At 39.4% G+C, this 15,653-nt stretch overlaps 1 protein-coding gene across 3 annotated transcripts; it reads left to right on the top strand.

The window, feature by feature from the left end:
• The first annotated feature begins 277 nt into the window (after positions 1 to 277).
• Positions 278 to 15,138, top strand: anln (anillin, actin binding protein). Of its 3 annotated transcripts, none has more exons than XM_062410536.1 (23): positions 278 to 450; positions 2,488 to 2,638; positions 2,727 to 3,164; positions 3,595 to 3,917; positions 4,307 to 4,664; positions 6,033 to 6,235; positions 6,318 to 6,425; positions 6,548 to 6,662; positions 7,617 to 7,924; positions 8,027 to 8,169; positions 8,276 to 8,417; positions 8,607 to 8,742; positions 8,900 to 9,082; positions 9,419 to 9,545; positions 9,780 to 9,828; positions 10,323 to 10,376; positions 10,974 to 11,006; positions 11,114 to 11,132; positions 11,503 to 11,615; positions 12,719 to 12,805; positions 12,897 to 13,004; positions 13,850 to 14,022; positions 14,112 to 15,138. In XM_062410536.1, the coding sequence occupies exons 1-23, from the start codon at positions 433 to 435 to the stop codon at positions 14,224 to 14,226; spliced, it is 3,504 nt and encodes a 1,167-aa protein (XP_062266520.1). In that variant the 5' UTR covers positions 278 to 432; the 3' UTR covers positions 14,227 to 15,138. The 3 variants fall into 3 exon arrangements, with proteins under 3 accessions (XP_062266520.1, XP_062266519.1, XP_062266518.1); XM_062410535.1 differs by having other exon boundaries at positions 4,304 to 4,664; positions 7,620 to 7,924; XM_062410534.1 differs by having other exon boundaries at positions 4,304 to 4,664.
• Positions 15,139 to 15,653: the final 515 nt, after the last annotated feature.

Genomic DNA, 15,653 nt, shown 5'->3' with positions numbered 1-15,653 from the left:
TGTTTTCGTTTTAAATTGACATCACGGGTTATCTGATAATAAGATAATAATCAGATCATCCATTGTAACTGTTTGTTTTCTGCACTTGAATCATGAGTCAGAGGGGAGTGTTTTAAAGTGACCCTCTTTCCTTTCACACGCCACTTCCATTGCTGCGATTGGCTGACGAGCGCAAAGCTTGGCTCGCTAATTCTGATTGGTCCTCAAGCGTCTTGCTCAACGGTCGGAGTCTGCGCAGTGGGCGCAGCGCGGCAATTCAAATTTGAACAGAGGTTGTTTAGAGCGAGTGAAGAGAAGACGAAGCGAGAGAAGAGAAAAGAAGAGAAGCTGAGAGTCGCCTCAGCTCGTCCTGTGGTTACACATACAGGTGGACAAGACTTTTGAAATACATCGAGGTTGAATTTCTGCTCAACACAGGATAAATCTCCGAAAATGGATCCTTTTACTGAGGTGAGTCCGTGAGCTAAGTCAAGCGTTAGCTCAGAGCTCATGTCTGGCTGACTTAAGGTGGAGTCGAAATGGCAGCGTCAGTGTTGCCTGCTATTGCTAAGAATTAACATAACTACCGTCGTTATTAGACACCTACTATTAACGACAGAAGATGGCGTTGTTGTTCTCGGTAGCATTCAAACGTAAGCTAACGCTACCATGCATGATCCCATTGTAATACCTGTAAATAATGCCTATGATAACGTGTCACTTGTTTTTCTTTGTCTTGTCCATCGTTATCAGCCAGAAATCTATTTAAAATAACATCTAAGATGCCCCAAGCTTCTAATGTTTAGTAGTTTGACCATATGGTAAGTAATTTTTGACGAACTGCCGATTGAATGGATTCTTAGATAGTTTTGTAGGATCCATATAAATTCACCACATAAGTCTACTCAACCAAGAACACAAGACAGCCAAAGTTATTTTAATGGAAATACTTGGTCTCCTTATATGGTAGTGGAATGTGTCATAACTGGGAAACATCCAACTCTCAGCAGAACTCATTGCAGGCTAAAACTTGGAATGAATATCTGATTACAATTGCTGTCAGTTAGTCATGTGTCCTGGCCAGTACCGTTCGAAATTTCAAATCCAGGAGACACAAGCAGGAGTGGCTCATTCTTGAGGAACGCAGCATAATGAGACATCAAGTTTTCCACAGTGCCTGGAGTCAGTTTATGGGCGGCGCAGTGCAGCAGCAGGAATGTGTTGGAGCTTGCACAGTTAAGAGTACAGCACAGTAAATCAGACTGTGAAAGGCTGTGTCTGAGGCCCAACGAAGGGAATGTCACTCATGAAAAAATAACGGACATGCAAACAGAAGCCTTTTCATCTCTGGTGGAGGGGGACTGTCCATAAAGAGGTCCGAGTCAGTTTCTATGAGATGTCAATAAGGGAGCCGTAGAAGGGCAAATTGGTCAATTTTAATAGAAGGGACCAAAAATTGTTGCCCACCATACACATTTCTTTTTTAACATACATATATTTAAACACACTATATGCTATAGTTTAATTTAAAAGGCAAAATGACAGGGTTGTTGTTATTTACAGCCTTGGTTTCTTTAAGTTATAAGCAGTTTATTGTGAGGTATGATGACCCAGCTTGACTCATCGCTCCTACATGTGCTGTAAATAGTATTGACAGCATTGTAAACTGCATTACTGGAGAAGGCTCAGTTAGTTAAACTGTGATTACACCAAGCAGCTTTTTCCACATTATGGTCTGGATAAAGAAGTTTTTCATTTTGGTCAACATTTGTTCTAATGCAGTTGCTCTTACCAGGCTCTACTACATGCGTAGCCCTAAAATTATCAAGATTTAGAAGCCACCCTGTTTTCACGACAAACTACTACAGGTGTGATTAGCCCAGTGTCACTGCAGATTTTTAATTAAAAAAGTGTAATACTCTGTATGTGGGTAATCTAGCTACAGAAATTAGTGTTGTACTGGTATTGGTGGGATAATACCACAGTGAACCATGACTGCTCTTAAATTTTCTCATTACGTACAATACCAGCTTTAACAGACAGGCATTAGAGTAGTTAAGATCTGCCCACATTTTGCAAAGTGGTGAACTGTTGCTTCGAGGACTCGAGGAACAACAAAAGCCTTAAGTTTTCATGCGTACCCGCTGTTACAGCTTTCACATTTGGCTTTTTATGCAAAACAAGAGCAGTTACTCTGAATTAAATATTAAATATCACTTGCCCCGAGAGCACTCCTTAGAAACGAAGATGCACTACAGACTGTGAGGAAACCCCATGGTTTGATAACATTGATGCTCTTTACGAGGCTAATTGCAAAAATCAACAACTATCAAACAATATAATGCAACTCAATACAAACGACCTGCTATAAGTAATCTGTTTGTGCAAATTAAATTGGTTGATGTTCAGACTGTCAAATTTCTGGTACATTTTTAGCCTTTACATTGTGATGTTGTTTTTGATTAAACATTTTTTTTTAAACACTTAAACTCTGTTTTGTTAAAACAGAAACTTTTGGAGCGGACTCGGGCTCGCAGAGAGAACCTGCAGAAGAAAATGGCAGATAGACCAAATGCAGGAAACAGACCAATGGTAAAAAGACACAGAGAGCCATTGGCCGACTCCAACAGTGTGATCAGTGAGCTAGCCACTGATAAAGGTAGGACCATGCTTAATGTCTTTCTTAGCTCTGAGACATTTCGTTTTTATTTTTGTTCTTTGTTCATATTTTCTACCACGTCTTCCAGCTCCACAGCCATCCAGCAAGCCCTCTCCCTCCAAGCGCCTGTGTTCAGGGGAAAATGTCCAGCCTGCAGCTGGTGAGGAGAACCAAGAGCCGCTGATGATGCGACCTGTGGACCAGATTCTTTCTGATCCTCCCACAGACAAGAAACCTCCAGTTGTGCCAGGCTGCAGACAATCTTCCTCCCTGGAGAGGACTGCTAACCAACCCGATGTTCAGTCTCAGCTAGAGCAGCTGAAAACTGTACAGCCAATGCCAGAGAAGATGGCAGTCACCACTGCCCCACAAAATCAGAGCTGCAAAAAAACAGAGATGGTAGTTGCTAGTCCGGCCCCCCAGAGGTCCAAGGAGAACCTGGTGGGAGATTCAGGTCGATGTGTTGCTGGCATGAAGTCACGTCTACAGATACTAGCTGAGCAAAGAAAGTTTTGGGATGGCAATAGTAAGACTATTTAATTACTCCCAAGATAATTATGTTTGATTTGTTACACCTTAGAAACCAAATTTGAATGATGTGGTCAGTATTTAAAGATAGGATCTAAATAACAAAACACCCAGAATAGAATTTAAGGACTTTTCCTTTGTCCTTTAAAAATCTAAATGAATTAACTGAGTGAGTTGACCTGTCTGTCTTCAGTGGGTCCTTCTCCGTTGGCCACCCAGCAATTATTAAGTGTCAAAGAAAGAAATGGCACCAATGTGTGAAAAGAAAAATGCTCTACGTTAGTTTTTGTGATTTCACTAGACTGGGTGCTGTTACCTTGATGTATCAGTAACTCAAAGTTGGCAAATTCTAATTGTCTAGTATGATCATGCCAACACCTGCTCATATAATTTGTCGTTGTCTAAATGGAACATATATTTCCTTTAAGGCACCTCTGATGAACTTCCAGACTGTACTCCTCTGTCCCTGCCGAAGAGACCAACCGAGAACCCACCAGCTGCCGTCCCATCTGCGTCCACTGGAACTCCAGTAGGGAGGAGAGGCAGATTGGCCAATCTCGCTGCCACCATTGGATCCTGGGAAGACGACCCAAGCCATGCTAATATCCCCAAAGAGAATACAGAAGAAACGCCGGGCAAAGCTGTTCCCAAGTTAGCTGTCAGAGATGCCACAGTGGCTGCAAGCCCAAAACCAAGTGCCAACCAAGGTTATTCAGCTGCAAGCAGCAAGTCTACATCCAGCTATAATCAGGTGGGCTGACCCGTAGTCATCTCATTCTTCAGCATAATTGTTTCTTTCAGACATTTATTGATAACCAGTATGTTTAAGACTGTCTGTTACTCTCAGATTTATTATAAAGACCCTTTTTTTTGTGTTTGTCGATGTTTCACCTACATCCATAATTCTGGTATAAAGTCTCACTGTGTGTAATGTTGATGAGCTTTCCAACTCACAAATTGTTTACTCAAACAGTTTTCTGGTTTCCCACTGTCTCACTGATACCTGAAATAATACTGCCCAGCACCAGAGCAGCCCATTGTTTTATGTCTGAATATCCTGTTAGTCTGACAACATCAGCAGGATGTGAAACACTATATGCAATAGAGACCTAACTGATGACTGTTTTTTTTTCGCAGCAGGCTGTGTATGCTCCTGTCAAGGCTAGCCGAGTTTTTCCACCAAGCCCTCAGAAAGCTGACACCCCTGCTGCCAGACCAGAACTCCATTCAGTGACTAATCCTCAAAAAAGTTCCAACCAGGGTATGACCTCCATCTCTAGTCCTCAGAACAGCAACAACCTCAGGACGGCCTTCCCATCCAGTCCCCAGATGGCCGGCCTCTCCTCCACAGCATCTGTGCCTCCAAGCCCTCTGAAGAATCAGGTCCCTTCCAAAGCCCTCAACCTCACTGCCAGCCCCCAAAAGCAAGAGCTCCGTGCCAAGCCTGCCATTGTTGGCCCCTCTGCTACCCAGGAAAAGACCACTCCTGGATGTCCTGGTAAAGTTAAAATCATCCAAGGATAATTAGCCGAGGGTAGATTTGATCTATACTGTTTTTAGCTAAAATTTTTAGGACCAAATAGGATTATAACTATCCGTATCTTGTATTTATAGTAGTGCTGTCAAACGATTAAAATATTTAATCGCGATTAATCGCATTTGTCATAGTTTACTCAAAATTAAAATGCTGTCAAACGATTAAAAAATTTACTCAGATTAATCGCAAATTTGTATCTATTTTTAATGTCCCTTCATTAATTTTTTCTCCATAATTTTTGGGGGGTTTTAATGCTCGATCAACATGGAAAGTGGATTGGCGCGCTTTATGCAAATGTTTTAATTGATTGAAAAACAACATTGCCAAACAGGGCGGTACAAAATAAAATTATAAAGTGCACATTTCAGGTAAACGAAGCCTATAGTGCAGTTAAACCATGGCTTAATATTTTCTTTTTTTCAAGTTTGCTGTGAACATAGCAGTCAGGCCTCTCAAACAGACAAGCAACAAAATAACAAACAAAATACACAGGCAAGTGTCGGCCTAATTTGAAACAAATTAAACACAGAACTATGTAGGGCTATTTGAGTCCTCCCCATATTTGTGGAAAATGTATGAAATAAGAAGCACCCTGTTTTAAAAAAAATAATAAAAACATATAGCTGCAGCGTAATAGCTTAAAAATATATATTTTAGTTGGCGAAATATTAAAACAAAAAGGGAGAGCAGGTCAGACTGCAGGTGAACACAGATACTGAAGCTCGATAGAAACCAACTGCAGCTTCTGCTCTGATCAAGAAGCTGCTGCGCTGATCTCTGATCAGCTGAGACCAGAGAAACTCTGTGTTTTCACTGTTTCCATAGTTAAGAAGCAGTCAGTCCCTGAGCTCTGATCTAACTGTGTCTCCCTGAGCGGGGGCAGGGGGCGGGGCTACGGTGCGCTATCTGGAACCACACACACACACAGACACACACACACTCACCCCTCCTTGTACTTCATGACGGCCTGATACGATGATGTTTTAAAAATATTGTGACTTAGTCAACCACCAACATGCAAAAGCGTGTGTCACATGGCGAAAGCGTGAGAGTTAGCAGCTCTGCGTTAATCTCGCGATAAAAAAATTGACGGCGTTAAAATGGGTTTGCGTTAACGCCGTTAATAATGCGTTAAACTGACAGCACTAATTTATAGGAGACCTTGTATTTTTTTCATTTCACAATATAATTATTACAGACATTTCAATGTAAAGTGCCTGCAGATTATATAAGTTATGATTTGACGCTATACAATTGTATTTTATTATTGCAGTTTTTTGGTAAGCTTCTTACAAATGTGAAGAAATTACTGCTTTCCGTTTCCTGTAGTTGTAAAATCTTTCCTGGAGCGCTTTGGAGAGAAGTGCCAGCAGCGTAACAACCAGAGTTCTCCAGCAGGTGGCACTATCCAGGCCAAGACTCCCACTGTAACTCCTTCAGTCACACCAAACACCAGACTGGTACAGGATAGACTCAAAGCTTCCCAGGCTGCAAACACAACCACTGCTGATCTTACCCAGAAACAGAGAATGGTGAGTCAATCATCTTATTATTCTGATCCTTTGTAACATTATGATAACAAAAAGGGATTCAAAAAAATCCCCTACTTTTCAGGAGCGTGAATCTGAGCTGGCCATGATTCGCAGTCGCTTCCAGAATGGGAACAACATGTGGAAAAACAAAGATGAGGCAACAGCAACCAAGAAAATCACAGATATTAAGGTTGGTGAAAAAAACTATATCTGAAAGAGAAAAGACAAAGCTGCTCTGTTTGACATCTCACTAAGTAATAGTTTTCATATCACATACTACGACTCATGTTTTATGTGTAATATGCTTCTTAGGAACAGCTTATCACACCAGTGGAGAGAGAAGTTGCCCCATGTGAGCCACAGGATGAATCCACACCATCCATCTCTACTGAGAAACCAGGTGCACCTACCTCACGCACTCCTGCAGGTACTTAGTGATATTACAGATTGTTTTTAAATTTTTTATATTGATGTTTAAGTGTTCATGTAGCAGAAGCCTTTATTTGATTCATTACGCTTTTATAGAGCCAAACGTGGGCCAGCTTTGATTTAAAAATGTTTATTTGAAGAGGAAAGTTCAAGTTTGATCTCAAACCTTTTGACAAATACAGCTGTGTTTTCGATCAAATATAATTGTAGGGAATTAATATTCCTGATTTAAGCTGGAATTATTTAATTTTTTTTTCAGATGAAGATTTTATATTTTCACCCAGAGAACTTACTTTTCTTCAATTTCAAGACACATTATTTTCCGATTCAGATAATTCTTTCTGTATAAAATGTTTGGCCTGTGTCTAGTATGGGGTGGGTGGCATCAGCTGAACGGTTTTGTGGAATCAGGAATGACAGTAAAAAAAAAGTAATATTGCCTTCAGGGAAATCTGGGTACTGCAAGAAGTATGACTCAACATATTTAAACACTTGCATGATAAAGGAGTAAAATAATATTAGGGATATTTTTATTAAAAATGTCTTTAAATTACAAACAACCAAACAATTATGCCTTGATTTAGCTCATACACTTTCTGTCTCCAGGTCAATCTAACTAATGCTCAGATTTAGCTACCAACTCCAGCCATCTTTAACATAGAGGGTTTGTATTTACAACATACATTCAAGTTATTTTTCTTAGTTTATATATATATTAGCTATTCATAGCTTCATCAGACTCCAACACAAACTAATTTCATTAAGAAGAAAAAACTGATCTGGTTGGCACTGTGGCAGAGGTGAAGAGTCAATGATGAAAAGAAATTGCACTTATTTTAGTTACTTACTTACTATGTTGAGCTTTTAATGTAACAGCCTTTTTGAGAATAATGGTTTTAAGTGTAAATATGTGTAGATACCTTTTATAGGTGTGTAACAAACTGTCAAACAGCAGGTCCTTTGTTGGCGGTCTCGCCTCCAGCCATGACATCCAACCCTCGGAGGATTGTTCCTACTGAAGAGAAAGCAACTGATGAAACAGCAGAAAAAGAGGAAGTGGTCACGGAGAGAGAGATGAATGTGGACCAGTCCATCAACTCTGCAGTTATCAACGAGCTGTTTGATGGAGTTCTGGATCAGAGTGAGGAGGAGGAGGAGGAGGAGGAGGAAGACGCTTTGAATATCTCCTCCATGTCCCTCCTCACCCCACTGTCAGAGACTGTGGCTGCCGTGGTGAAAAGTCCAGAGAGGAAAATGATGGTAAGTCCAAACTTCGCATCTTACTACCAAAGATGTGACGAAAGATATTTTTTTTTGTGAAAGAGGTAAATTAACAAAAAAAATGAAATGGTCTCTTTGCAGACGTCAACTCCAGCCGGTTCATTCATTGTGAAGTCTCCACTGAGTGACTCCAAACCTAGCAAGTTTCAGAGGACTAATATAATATGGACTGGCTCCTCCGACAGTGTGGAGGCCTCAGATGAAGACCACAAGTTACCATATAGGTGAATTCTCCAACATCTTACTCAGATGCATATGTAAGTTGCCTGTTTTTATTATTACAGACCATTTTGATCTTAATACGTACATTTGTTTTTTTTTTCACTTTAGCATTAGTGCATACAGGTCTACCAGAGTAAAGGAGACGGGGAGACCACATGTGAAGCAGGTCATTGTTAGAAAAGAGGACGTTTCTCACAGAGCAGAAGAGCCCAGAGGATCTGCTCTCTCTAGTATCAAACAGAAAATGAAGGTTTGGACAAAATACAGTCACCTTTCATTCAAAAATGCCATGCAGTTAAGATTGATTTTTGTGCATGGGGGGGAAAAAACAACTCTGTTTTAGCTGTAAAGTATTTCAGACACATGTTTTAAATAGATCATCCTTCTTTGCTCTTGGACTCTGTGTGATGGATAATCAACTTGTTTTACGTGTCTTTAGATTTTGACGAATGAGATGAACATGCAGCAGACAGTTATTCATCAGGCCAGTCAAGCACTCAACTGCTGCACAGATGAGGAGCACGGAAAAGGATCCCAGGTGGAGGCTGAGGCAGAGAGGATGGTGCTGGTGGCAAGTGAGTTCATCCATACAATAGATGTATGGAAAAAGCAACAGATGCCGGCACATTGAATATATGTAGGGTTCCCACATACCCACATAGTTTGCTAGAATGAACGCACAACGAAACAACGCACCTGCCGTGAAGCTGACTTTCTTACCTTTTGACTCAGTGGAGAGAAGGGGTGCACTGATAGCAGAGCTGGACCGCCTGAAAGGAGGTGCAGCCGGACAGAAAAATTCCCCTGCTGCCCCAGAATCCTCCAGCACGTCTGCCTCCAGAGGCTCCATCAACCTACAGGAGTTACGTCTGCCTCTTAAGGCAGACTTTGTTTGCTCCATTGCCAACAAGCCAGGTACACTCAAAATGTATACGGTCACAATTCTGTAATATAAAGTACTCATCACTCAGTTCAACATTTCCCCCTAGTTATAACCTTTGACATGACACAAGCTGACAGGGATAGCCCTCTTCTGGATAAGGAGGCCAACTACTTGTAGTTTATGTTTGAATTACATTTTCAAATAGCCCCAGTTCAGGATCAAAGATACAAATTCGTTATGTTTAAAACTCTGGATCAGTGGTTATCTTGTGCATGGCCCCTGTAAAACAATGAAACAAACTAAACTCATTGTTGTGTATTTATTGTAAAGCTCTTCATTGATATTATTCTATCTTTTGATTATTTTAGAGTCAACCAAACATTCTTTCTTCATCATGATTCGGGCTGGAGCAGAGAACACTGTGGCTACTCCGCTGGCCAGCACACACCATGGCCTCAGTGGAGACACTCTCTCCTTCCCTACAAAGTTCAACATGCAAGTCAAACTCTCTGGCTATATTTTTATAGAGACATGACAGATTATAACTATTCACATTATTAATCAATTTAAGCACATTGTGTTTGTTCATATGACTTAGATGACAATCTCATCAAATTTGATATGATGTTCTCATTTCTAATGCACCTTCTAATCAGACCCTATGCTCATGATATAGAATATGATTGTTGAATATTGACAGAAAATACTGGTCTCCCTCTTCACTTTCAGATCTGATGTCTCCAGTGACTTTGCCATTGATATTCAGGTCTATTGCCTGGTAAGTAATTTTAATAATCCAACCACATGTGCTCTCAATTGAGCTCCAGATAAAACCCTATTTTAACTGTTGGCACATCCCATAGCTATATCATGTTCTTCCTCATAAGGTCTTGATATGCATCCTAATTTGCTAACTTGAGCAACTTTGACGTGTACAACATTAGCTTTTCCTCAATTGGGCAGTCTTTACCTGGGTGTATTGAAAGTTCATCCATGTTGACCGATCATTTAAATTTTTTATTTTGGCAATCAGTTTTAAATGCTTCCATGATGTTTCAACTTATTCTCAACGTAGAAGTCTCTGCTGGGTCATAAGTGCTTGAATGCACAGTTACTTTGGAGCTCCATATACTAGCTTTTTACCTGTTTGTATATTTTTACCATGTAAAATATATTTTGGATACCAAAATGAATGTTTTGTCATTTGGACTGTTAGAAACTGTTTTTAATTACTGATAAGTGACAATCTTACACATTGTCTGACACTTTCAGGTGCAGAAACAAGATGTTTCCAGTGACAAGAAGAAGAAACCCAGCAAATCAAAGGTACCTGCACTGGAGACGCATTCATGAAGCACATCATTTGTGTATGTTGGTATGAATGTTTCAGATCAGGCAGATCTTCTGCAGGCAAAGCGACATGTGCTCAGCTAGCATCTGGGTTCCTACTGTCATGAAAAACCTGGAAAAGTCATGGAATTGTAAAATGTTTATTTCCCCCAAAAAAGTACTTGAAGTGCTGACGTTTTTTTTATCACAGGCATACTATCTCATAATAACTGAAAAGATCGGTGTAGAAGCAGGCGGGATAATGCACTAATCAAACTACTGTCTCTCATTCATTTGTGTCATTTAAGGTATACTGTATGCTTTGGAATTGTCATTGTTAGTTTAAATCCTACATTTTAGAAAATCGAGATTTCAGAAAAATGTTTGGTCATGGAAATTTAGTTTAAATTTATTGAAAAGTCATGAAAAGCCATTGGTCAAAATGTGTATGAACCCTGTAGCATGCAGACAGTTCGCACTGCATATATTCTACACAGCTTCAGGTGATTGAAAATAATATAAACTTTCTAGACAGAAGCATCCAACTGTCACATTCAAAGCAATACATGGATTTCTTTCATTTTATCTTTCTAGGCTATCACTCCAAAGAGACTCCTTGGAATCACAGTAAGATTTGTTTGCCTGCTGCCCAAAAATAATACTTTATACCCGAGAATTTCAAGATGATATTTGATTCGAACTAAATGTGTCTCTTTTTATCTTTTGCCTTTCAGAAAAGTGTGCAGACACCAGGCAAGTCAAAATACCTATAAAATCCCTCTTAACCAATGTTTTTTAACTAATAAGTGGAATGCATTTCATTAAAATCTTATGGGGTTTTGAGATGCTTTTAAAATTATTTTAATGAAGCACCTCAATTGAGTTAAGAGACCTACAAGTGACAAGTCTAAAATGAGAATTGTTATAACTAAGATCCTACATTTTCTATAATGCTGTTGAGTTATGTCACATGTTAAGGCCTGATAAACAACCATGTGTTTAAAGCTCTGCACACATACACAGACAACACAGACTTGGTTATTACCTGATCACGTGGAACTGTTCATTTCCCTTTAGAACAGGAAAACTAACATTGACATGTAAAATTGCTTTCTTTGTGTAGTTGTGGCAAGTCCAGGAGGCCCCAATGCTGTTCGCACCAGTAACTTCATCCTGGTTGGATCCCACAAGCTCATTCTGTCTTCAATTGGAAAAAACAAATTTCATTTGGAGAAGGTACAGAATCCCTGAATGTCATTTAAAGGTTCTTGTGATGTCTTTCCACATTCACCCTTTCAGAGCACTCTAGTTATTTGCTTTGAACTGCATTTCCCATATGGCTGGCCTTTGTCTAAAAATCCAGTATTCATCACGTTTGTATGAGGCCACAAATGGCTCACTTGGATTATGGTCATACAGTGTACCTGTGTACTGGCTTTATGGATATCCTCAGTAACCCAATTTGTTCTCATAGGACGGTACCTTGTATCTATGCTTCCATTCCCCTGCCCTGATATCTTTCTTTTAGATCAAATATGAACGATGTGAAAGAGAACTACTCAGTGACATGTTTCATACAAAGGTTACTACTTGTCCTCTTGTCTGCTATTTTCTGTTTGTGTGGGGTGGGGGGAGCACACTAACAAAGACCATTCTAAACTGCATCACATTATCCGAACACTGTCAACTTGTTTACGGATAGGTTCTCATCAGAGCATGTCAATTGCTTTTCATCTCTGCCTACGTTCACAGGGGTGCTTTTTCATCTTACAATGAAAATGATCTTTTAGACAAGCACCTCTGAAAAAAACATGTCACATGACAATTCACCTTAACTGTAAACAAGAAGCACATCGTGTCCTCTGCCGGCAATGCCTTAAAGGTTTAGTGTGTAGAATTTAGTGACATCTAGTGGTGAAGTTGCATGTTGCAGCTGAATACCCCTCATCTCAATCTCCCCTTCCATACATGAAAAAGAACCTGTGGTAACCTTTAGTTGTCAAAAAAAGTCAAAAGTGTTTAGTTTGTCCAGTCTGGGCTGCTCTAAAAAACATGTCGTACTCTGTCGAGAGGACCCGCTCACAATGTTTACATATATTTCAATATAAAGGGACAATTCTGGGGTCATTTGTACAATTTTGATGAAACACACTACTGAAAACATCACTAGGATTAGTTTATATTAAATTTATGCCAAAAGATCCCTATCACATAAATAGTACACACTTAACCTTTAAATAATTGGTCTTAACCATCTTGAATTTTATTCTTGTATCCCTAATATTTTTGAAATGTGACGATGTTCAAGCTTTTAATCCAGCTTCTATTTCAAATCCAAGGTGCCATTCTTGTGTCCCCTGGAGGGCCACATCTACCTCAAGATGCAGTGTGATGTTGGCTCAAAGGTGGAGGAGAGGGGTTTCCTGGTTAGTATGGAGAGCATTAATTGGGCACTGGTTTTCTCATGCTACTTTCCGGTTTTGTTTCAGTGTTAATCCCTCTTTTACTATACCTCAGACAATGTTTGAAGATGTTAGTGGATTTGGAGCCTGGCACAGGAGGTGGTGTGTCCTGTCGGGATACAACATCTCCTACTGGACCTACCCAGATGATGAAAAGTGCAAGGTAATTGTCAGAGAAGAGCTTCTTTATTTGATTTCAATTAGGGATGAAATGGGTTACCAGTTCCACAATTAACCAAGGGAAATTCCCAAAGGTCATTTTTGCCAAGTGCAGTCGCAGCAAGCGCAGAATTTGTTGTATGTTGTAAAAACATGGCTGAAAAGAGCAACAGGCAGGTGGGGACTGTAACAGCAGGTTAACTGATAGTGGTCTCTTGCCATAGCTAACAAATGCTAACATCCACGGTTGCCAAATTACATGAGTTTATAACAAATGCTGATATTTTGTTGGGGTCTTTTTCTGCACCTAACTGGCAAGTTGTGAACCTATTATAAAAATAATATTTTAATTTTTATTGATTATATATACATTATGTCAATATAAAACTTGGTGAAATTACTATAGCTTGTGTATGTCTGAATATTTACAGCACATTTGAACAATAATACTGGTAAACGTGATTATTGTTTCCTATAATAACGACACAGAAAATCTTCACACCGTTCCATTTCTAATTTCAATTGTATTGACATTTTTTTTGTATTCACACTCAAATACTTGAATCTAGATAGAAATTTCTGTAAAGTTCAGCCTACTTGGTCTGTGCGTTCACTGATTTGTTAGGATGTTTGGGAATGTGAAGCGCTGTCCATGTTGCATGTTTGAGACCAAAATTACAAAAAGATGACATAAAAGAATTTTCTAAGCAAATGTTTAAATCTAGTCTATGATTTCAACGAAAGTAGTGATGTTGAGAATATATTATTGCAGTGGAAACAAAATCCACATGAAGGGCTTTCTGTTTCTGCTGCTGTGACCCTGTTTTTCCCTTCTGCTTCTTCTGGCAGAATCCGATTGGTCGTATCAACCTGGCTAACTGCACGAGTAAGAGAGTAGAACCAGTCAACAGAGAGTTTTGTGCCAGACCACACACATTTGAGCTCATTACAGTCCGACCACGGAGAGAAGATGATAAAGAGACACTTGTCAGTCAGTGCAAGAACACCATGTTTGTCACCACGTAAGTACCCTATAATTATACATGCTCATTAATATACATCAGTTTAAAAAGTGACAGAGCATGTGCTTTAACATTGGCTGTTTTTGCAGAAACTGGCTGAGTGCTGACACCAAGGACGAGAGGAATCTGTGGATGAAGAAACTGAATCAGATTGTGGTGGATCTGCGTATGTGGCAGCCAGAAGCCTGCTACAGGCCTCTGTGATTTCCGCAGTTAGTCAAAACCAGCCTTTTATCTTTGGACTGACTCATGCAATTACTGAGTGCAATACAGTGTGAGGATTGTAAAATATTTTTATTTGTGGATGTTTTACAGGAACTCAAACACAAGTTAAAGTTTAGAGGAGAGTAAATAAAGCCATATTTTAGGAGTATTTCAGGGCAGTATTTTGTGCATGTGTCCTGGTTTGACATAATGATTTTTACATTTCCGGGCTGATTTGATACTGGCTTCTTGGGTATTGTTCAGTCGCCATCTTTTTATGTTAATGCTACTACTAGATGTTGTGTGGCTTTTACAGAATTGGTTTTATCTGTATACATGGTATTGAAAATACAGATGAATGCTAGTTTGTATCACCACAGTTCTTTCACTGCATGGCAGCACAGAACATTGCTGATAATTGTTTTAAGATTTCACTTTATATATTAGCTTTTATGCATAACTTGTGGGAGGACTTTTAAATGTGTTTCTTTATTGTCATGCACAGATATTTGATACTGTTATACCCCAGATTTCAATCTGTTTACTCTGTTTTATCACTTTTTGTGTCAGTGTTTATTGTAGAAGTTAAAGTTTGCATATTCTGCTCTCAAGCATGTCCAACACTAATTTTAGGCCAAAACTGTCAGTTTAAAAACAACTACTTACTGAATCCCAGTTCATTATTTATCGTATCCTACACAGATACTGATTTATTACCCATGTTTTGTGTAAAAAAAAAATGTGTTTAAATGCACCCAGACTAAATCAAGTTCCACTCCTTGTGTTGCTCAAAGAGATTATGTAACAGACTTTACAGTGAACCCACAGATGTGTGTGAAAATCTTTTCACTAGGTATAAAAGACAAAGTTTTATCAGCATGTTTGTATCGAATACACATTTACATACCCATACTGCGTTGTTTCGTTTTTTTTTTTACTTTCACCTTGTTGAGTGGGAGAGGGCAGGACATTTGAGTTGGCCAAGTAATACTACAAGGTAAAACCATAGTGTTTTTGCTGCAAGTCTTTAACATAGACTGTATATGGTCTTACTCCAAGTGGTCTTACAGATGGCGAGATGAAGCTTCATGAAGCATTTAAGGTTTCCATCCAATTGGTCCACGCATGGGCCGAAGCATCATGGTGATTCATCTGCTCTACTCTGCCATCAAGTGGACAATAAATGTAAAACAGGCAGAGTGAATATGATGACACCATGGCTTTGGTGTTTGACGCTTAGAATTGAATAAATGAATGAATGATGTTTGTGATGCCAATAAATAAGCTTTGAACTTATTAATATGGTGTCTGTCTTTATGATACAATGGCGGAGTCAAAAGGGAAAGTGGATGTTCATTGCGTTTCACCGCCGCTTTTATTTCGAATCACACGCCAAATCCGCAAACCATTTCCTGACTCACTCACGT

Source organism: Platichthys flesus, chromosome 17 (assembly GCF_949316205.1).
Source record: "Platichthys flesus chromosome 17, fPlaFle2.1, whole genome shotgun sequence".
In the NCBI taxonomy this organism is placed as follows: domain Eukaryota; kingdom Metazoa; phylum Chordata; class Actinopteri; order Pleuronectiformes; family Pleuronectidae; genus Platichthys; species Platichthys flesus.
The sequence above is the reverse complement of the archived record's forward strand: the minus strand, read 5'-3'. Positions and strand labels throughout refer to the sequence as shown.

Bases quoted from the DNA above. Each gene is read 5' to 3' on its own strand.
- anln (XM_062410534.1), top strand. The intron at 6,663-7,616 runs GTACTTAGTGAT...ACTGTCAAACAG, and splicing joins TACCTCACGCACTCCTGCAG to CAGGTCCTTTGTTGGCGGTC. The intron at 8,743-8,899 runs GTGAGTTCATCC...CTTTTGACTCAG, and splicing joins GAGGATGGTGCTGGTGGCAA to TGGAGAGAAGGGGTGCACTG.